General features: G+C 36.3%; 1 protein-coding gene across 1 annotated transcript in view; it reads right to left on the reverse strand.

Moving 5' to 3' along the window:
* Positions 1-7,738, reverse strand: part of RNF169 (ring finger protein 169) — an 80,652-nt gene that overhangs the window by 47,061 nt on the left and 25,853 nt on the right. The window contains exon 2 of the mRNA XM_032853077.1: positions 1,219-1,292. Within this exon, the coding sequence (XP_032708968.1) occupies positions 1,219-1,292 (74 nt within the window). The remainder of the gene's footprint in view (positions 1-1,218; positions 1,293-7,738) is intronic.

Here is a 7,738-nt window from a genome sequence, read left to right on the forward strand (position 1 = left end):
TTCTTCCAATGTAGAAAAAAGCTTTGTAAGTGATTTAAAAACCAAAAAACCCTCACAATACCAATATGAAAGGAGCATGAGGACCCAAGTTAACATGTGACACTCTCATCTAAAAAAGAAAGTCAAAGAATGTATGGTAATTAAACAAAGTTCTCTATTTTCTCTTGAACATAACCTTTTTAAACATTTTTTTTCATTCACTGTAAAATGCCACAATAATGTTACTATCTCACCTGTTTTATGATGATGTCTGATTCAGATTAAATGGATTATTTACCTTTATAAAATATTAAATATCCACATGTAGAATCATTTACAAAGGTAGATAACAGGGAAAGTGCTCCTAGGGAAGGATGACACAAATCTTAAAACATACCTATCACCAGCCTTTTTGACACCTTAATTCTCTAAGTGATTTTGCAGACAATTAGCTTGAAAACATAGCAAATAAGATGATGGGGACATAGCTAAAAGCTTTCCTAGCGGTAAACATTCTCTACCTAGGAAATTATTTTACTACCCCCTTACTATCCTAAGTTACAGTTCTTCTGCAGTATATAACAGAGTGAAGGCAACAAAAGAGAACACCAGTTTCATGTAATTAGAGGAACCTTGCAAGATAAGGAAAAATAATACAAGCTATTATTATTAGAGCTTAAACGTTGGCTTTTAGCCAAGATTTAAATGCTAAGAATAGGGGCACTTGGGTTGCTCACCGGGTTAAAAATCTGACTCTTGGTTTGGGCTCAGGTCAGGTCATGATCTCATGGACTGTGGGACTGGAGCCCCACATAAAGCCCCATCCCCCCAACCTTGTGGCAGGCTCTGGGCTCAGCAGGGAGTCTGCTTGAGTTCTCTTCCTCTGCCCCTCCCTACACTGTAGCCTGTGCTTGGCGCTCTCTCTCTCTCTCTCTCTCTCTCTCTCTCTAAATAAGTAAGTAACTAACTAAATGCCAAGACTACTCCTCTTGGTGGTCGGTTATTGTGTTAGGTGTAAGACAGGCCAAGTGAGCTACAGTTTCATCTGTGAAAGGACAGCCAAACAGGGGTTCTTAGTTAAGGTATACTCTACGTCTATTATAGCTACAGTATAAGGTGGTATGGAGAAAGACAAGCTCTGCATTGTAAACTTCAAAAAACTCCCACTAAGTATTCTTTAATGTCATCATTTTAATTTACTTTAAGAAAACGAGTGGTGTGATCATGCATATACTGTACCTTTCTCAGGCTTTCATATTCCTCACGAAGTTCCCCAGGCTTGCTTAATTTGATTGGTGCTCTGAATATAAACTCTGGAGGAAAGGGAAAAAAAAACACTTTTTAACAGGAGTTTCTAAGAAAGAACCCAAAACCCCACCTGCTGCTGTCCCACCTTATAAACCACATAAAAAAAAATTATGGTCATCTTAATTTGAATATTCATTCACTCATTAACGAATATTTATTAAAGGGTATAAACGAGGCACAATTCTAAGCACTGGGGAGAAGCACTGAACAAATAAAGCCCTTGCTCTCATGGAGTTTACAATCTTACAAACAATAAGCAAACAAGTGTGTGCATATAATAGAACTGGTAGGACAAAGTATTATGGAGAAAAATAAATGTAGGATGAAAGAAAAAGATTATTTTATAAAGAATGGAGCCTCACTGATAAAGTCACATGTTAAAGGACCTTAAGGAAAAAACATATTTAATGTTACCAAGTAACATTTTAAATGAGTTACAGTTTTATTCATAACACTGTATTTTTCTATCTCTTTTCCAATATTGCCAACAGGGTATTTTCCTGCATACAACCTGTAGATATTTTTGGTATATAACCTGATTTTTTTTTAAAGATTTTTATTTATTTAACACACAGAGAGATCACAAGTAGGCAGAGAGCCAGGCAGAGAGAGAGGCGGAAGCAGTGTCCCTGCTGAGCAGAGAGCCTGATGCGGGATGTGGGGCTCATCTCAGGACCCAGAGACCATGACCCAAGCTGAAGGCAGAGGCTTAACCCTCTGAGCCATCCAAGCACCTGAACCCGATTTTTTTTTTTAATCCTTAAAGCCTTTGTGGTTTTTATTGGCCTAGAGAATAAAGTCAAAACTCTTCAACCTGTCATTCAATGCTCTCCAAAGATGGATCACAACTTCATCACAATTTCTTCTTTCTCCAGCATTAGATCTCTTAACCCTTGACTATCAAATTACAATAGATACATGCCATATATTTTTAAACCTTCTGCTCTGTTTTCTCAGCTGACATTGTTTTTTCACCTTATCTCTACATATTTTTAAATCCAAGATATTCAGGACTGCAGGAGGCACACAACACAGGTTAGTAATATAAATAGACGATAAAAACCCAAATTAAGAACAGGAATAAAAGAGAAGTTCTAAATGCTATCAAAAAGGGGGGGGGGGGGAGTACACACTTCTGCCTCCTTAAATGTACGTGACACTTCTATAAAATTCTATGTACATGCAGTGATCAAAATACAGTATTAATTTTAGGACTTATTAAGAACTCTATACCCCACTGAGGATGATAAATATTTGTTGTAGAAAAGCAGGCTCCTTAAAAAGTTGACTTCTGTCCTTTTTCAGTTGTCTCAACTATTCTGAAAGACTCTTACTTAATACACCTGAGAAATGTGGAAGAGACTTAGAAACACTGGATCTAATGCAAAGGCAGGGAACAGCAACTTAAAGGCCTACAAGTACAAGAGAATTGTCAGACTCTTGGTGTGGGAGGCAAACATTCCACCACCTTCACTCACTTATTAAAAAAAAGTCCTGACGACTATTTTAATCACATCCCTTAAGCACATTTCCAATTATAGGCAAATAGTATTTAAAATCTGATACTTTAATAGAGAAGGAGAAGGAGAAAGGAAAAAGAACCCTTAAGGCAAAAAAGTACTTTCAATCCATTTATGGAGAAACTATCAGATGTAAAATACTTCGTATATATTTCATTAGTAAATCTTCACAGAAACTTTATAAGGTAGGTCTCAAACCCATTTTACAATAAGGAAAAGGAGAGGATAATGACTTGCCTAAGGCCACAAAACTAGTACATGGCAAAACCAAAAGCATTAATAGGAATAAAGAGGGAAATTACATAATGATTAGAAAGGCAACCCAAAAAGGAGATATAATAATCATGAACTTGTATGAACATATACCACAGCAAAAACTAATTAAGATTATAAGGAGGTATTAAGAAATCCAAAATAATCCAAGAAATTTTAACACACCCCAATTAAAAACAGATCAGGCAGACCAAAAGGTAGTAAAAATGTAGAAAAACTGAACAAAATTAACAAATTTGATCCTAATATATTTATATATATATGTATATGTGTGTGTGTATGTGTCTATAATAAACAGAATATATACTCCCTAAGGTCAACAAAGAACAATTAAAAATGCATCAGGTCACAAAGAACTTTCAAAGAATTCTTATTATACAGACTTTGCTCTTGGATCCTAGCTGCTATTTTCCAAGCCAAGTTTTCTGGCTACCTGGCTGATAATTCTGGATTACCCAATATTCTTTCTCAATAAATTCTTCTTCTGCTTAAATTTGCCAGAGTAGATTTCTGCTGATTAAAATGAATAACCTGGCTGATTCCATCTTTTATACAGAACTATGAAATGACCATAAACCAACCTCTAAGAAAAAAAAGACAGACAACAAAGTAATACTAAGAATAAAGAGGACCAAAATACAGATATCAAGGGGAGTTCAAATCTCCAAAGACTACTCAAACAATGCTCTCATGAATAATCTTGCAGGTATAATATTTTGCAAGTATATTCACAGATTAAATTGCTGGAATCAGAATTACTGTGTCAAAGAATATGTGCATACATGCTTTTGTAATTCTGATAGACAATACCAAGTCGCCCTTCCTTCCTATAGCCTATGCAGACTTAGGTCCCACCAGCAATGCAAGAGAGTGTCATCTCCTCGTATCCTGTTGTATCACACAATGAGTGCTGAAACTTTTTAGCTTTGCCAATCTAACAGGTGAAATTCTGTATCTTATATACATATTTTATGAGTAAAACTGAGTACTTTTCATGTTTGAGTAAATTGCGTTTACTTTGATATGAAATGTCTATGCATTTCCTTTACTCTTTACATTAACTTTTTCTTCTTGATTTGTTAAAGCTATCTATAAGGCAAATTAGCCTTATGTCATATGACTAGCAATACTTTTCCTAGTTTATCATTTGTCTTGACTTTGCTTGTGGTGGTTATTTTTATGTAGTTATATTAATCAAACTTCTTTTTCACAGCTTTAGTATTTTGTATATTTGGAAAGACCTTCCCCAGGCCAACATATCATAGTTTCTTCTAGTACAAAGTATAAGGTACTTCTCCTACCTACTTTTAAAAATTCTATACCTGGGGCACCCAGGTGGCTCAGTTGTTAGGCATGTGCCTTCAGCTCAGGTCACGATCCCAGGGTCCTGGGATTGAGCCCCACATCGGGCTCCCTGCTCGGTGGGAAGCCTGCTTCTCCCTCTCCCACTGCCCCTGCTTGTCTTCCCTCTCTCGCTGTCTCTGTCAAGTAAGTAAATAAAATATTTTCTATAATTCCGTATCTTTATTTTTATTTGGGGAGCAACATAAGGAGCATAATCTTATAAATTTACTATCCAACACAAGGGACCAAAATCTTTTAGTGATGGCCTGATGGAAATTATGAAAAAAAATTTTTTTAAGATTTATGTATTTATTTGAGAGAGAAAGTAGGGGGGGTCAGGGCAGAGGGAGAGAATCTTCAAGCAGACTCCTCGCTGAGTGTGGAGTGTGACACAGGGGCTTGATTGTACAAACCATGAGATAATAACCTGAACCAAAATCAAGGGGCAGCTGCTTAACTGATTAAGCTACCCAGGCACCCCATGAAAATTTTTACTTACTGTTGGGTAACTGGCTTTCTCTATAATGGTTCTTGCTAACATTTAGAACAAAAATGCCCAAAGAACTTAACATCTTCATTATATCATGTAAAACAATGCAAAAAGCCTGATTCCCAACTTAGAAGTTTCCAAAGCCTTGAATAAGTCAGTCTTAACTTCCTCTCCTGTAAAACCAGAATAATACCCGTCATGACAGGCCATTATGGCCAATAAATGAGTGTATTGAGAGTGAATATACTACAAACTATTTCAGCCAGTAGAGTGGCATACAACAGAATCTAATAACTACAAAATTGTCTCTGGTGTTGGAGAGATAAAGAAACTGTGGTTTGGTCTGATTTACTTCCAAGTATAACTTCCAAGAAACAAAGATAAATGATCCAATTGCTTTGACAGGTGTATTGCATGAAAAGTTAAAGTCACTTTGGGATACCTATTAAGAAATCTCAAAGTTCATATATAAGGCCAAGTTGAACTCAGTATAGTGACTGAAATCTTACTATGCCTTGACTTATTTGAGAGTAAAAGGTAACGGTAGGGTAGAGGTAAAGGAGAAATTTATATTCAACAAGATCAGTACTGATATAGATTAGTTTAATCGTGGATTAAGATTAATAAAGTCTAATTCATTAAGAATATAAAATGTTAAATAGTCAATATCACTTTTTACCTCAACAGAGCTGTGCTACATTAAATGACATTGTACCCAAAAATTCAAAAATTACATAGCTAAATATAAAACATGAATTGGTCCAACATGACATTAACTTAAATATTTAATCCTATTTCCTATTTTACTAATGCCCTCCAGTAATGTCAACAAGGCCAAAAAAAAAAAAAAAATCCCATCTTTTTCCTATGGACTTACAAAAAGAACATATTAGATTCTGATACCTGCTCTGTCAATTAAGTGCCAAGGCTTCTCTTTGCCTTGGTCTCCTCATCGATTAAATGAAGTTCAAAATACTGGCCAACCTACCTCCTAGGAATGCAGAAGATCACAATTAATAGAAGTAGTAGTAATCAATGAAGAACCCCTATAATAAGAACTAACATTTAATAAAAGCACACTACATGCTAAGTGTGACACACACACACACACACACACACACACCATACACTAAAATTAAAATATCTTTAGATCTCAGTTTCTACCCAAGACACAAAGGCAACACACTAGATAACTTCTGAAATTAATGATTCAGTAATAATATTTTTATTTCATTTTAATTTACCACTCAAAAGGTTTCTCTAAATTCTTAAATACTCTATAATAAAGTCTAAAATGATGGGTAAAAATGTTATTAGGATTTTAAACTTACATGGAGTAGCTATAATATCAAAATAATCTCTTTGAAGCTTTATGAAACATGGTGTTTCATTCCACTTGGACGACTGACAAATGGAACAGAAAAAAAGCTAGAAAAAATGAAAATCTCCCCATTTATTTATTTATTTAGAGCATGAGCTGGGGTGGGCGATACAGAAGGAGAGGGAGAAAGAAAATCTTAAGCAGGCTCCATGTCCAGCACAGAGCCTGAGGCAGAGATCAATCTCACAACCCTGAGATCATGACCTGAGCCAAAATCAAGAGGCAGACACTTAACCGACTGAGCCAGTGAGATGCTCCAAAATCTCCCCTTTTAAATGAGAGTCTTCTATGAGGTCTCTTAAAACTGACTGGAGGGCACCTGGGTGGCTCAGTGGGTTAAGCCTCTGACTTTGGCTCAGGTCATGATCCCAGGGTCCTGGGATCGAGCCCCACATCAGGCTCTCTGCTCAGCAGGGAGCCTGTTTCCTCCTCTCTCTCTGCCTGCCTCTCCGCCTACTTGTGATCTCTGTCTGTCAAATAAATAAATAAAATCTTAAAAAAAAAAAAAACTGATTGGAGAACATTTATATAACCAACATTATTAATTTTATATTTATCAAACATTATTAACCTTTCAGGTTCCCTGTTTTTTTAATAAAAAAAAAAGCAATCATTTATAATAAAATAGTTGGTGCCTGCTGATGTAGGACTCTCTTTATTTCCTTCTGCCTTTCTAGGGTCATATGTCAGATTCCTCCTCTCCAAAAGATGAAATTGTGGTTGAAACACATGCAATACTACTGCTAAAGCAGAGAAACAGGAAAAAACCCAGATGACCTTGGTATGGAGATGCCTTTTTAGATACACTTTCTTTTTTTTTTTTTTAAAGATTTTATTTATCTATTTGACAGACAGAGATCACAAGCATGCAGAGAGGCAAGCAGAGAAAGAGGGGGAAGCAGGCTCCCCACTGAGCAGAGAGCCTGATGCAGGCCTCAATCCCCTAGATACACTTTCAAAAACATAATCCGTGGGGTGCCTGGGTGGCTCAGTGGGTTAAAGCCTCTGCCTTCGGCTCAGGTCGTGATCCCAGGGTCCTGGGATGGAGCCCTGAATCGGGCTCTCTGCTCGGCAGGGAGCCTTCTTCCTCCTCTCTCTGTCTGCTTCTCTGCCTATTTGTGATCTCTGTCAAATAAATAAATAAAATCTTAAAAAAAAAAGCCATAATCCGTGTACATCATTAAAATTAAAAAATTTCTGCTCAGCAAAAGACAATGTCAAGAGAATGAGAAAGTAAACCACAGACTGGAGAAAATACATGCAATAGATATAGCTGATTTAAGACTATTATCTCAAATATATAAAGAACTAGTGGTGCCTGGCTGGCTCAATTGGTAGAGCATGCAACTCTTAATATCAGGGTGGAGAGTTTGAGCCCCTCGTTGGGTGTGGAGATTACCAAAAAAAAAAAAAAAAAAAAAAAAAAAAAAAAAAAAAAAAAAA

This window comes from Lontra canadensis, unplaced genomic scaffold (genome assembly GCF_010015895.1).
Source record: "Lontra canadensis isolate GAN:19392208 unplaced genomic scaffold, GSC_riverotter_1.0 scaffold7, whole genome shotgun sequence".
In the NCBI taxonomy this organism is placed as follows: Eukaryota; Metazoa; Chordata; class Mammalia; order Carnivora; family Mustelidae; genus Lontra; species Lontra canadensis.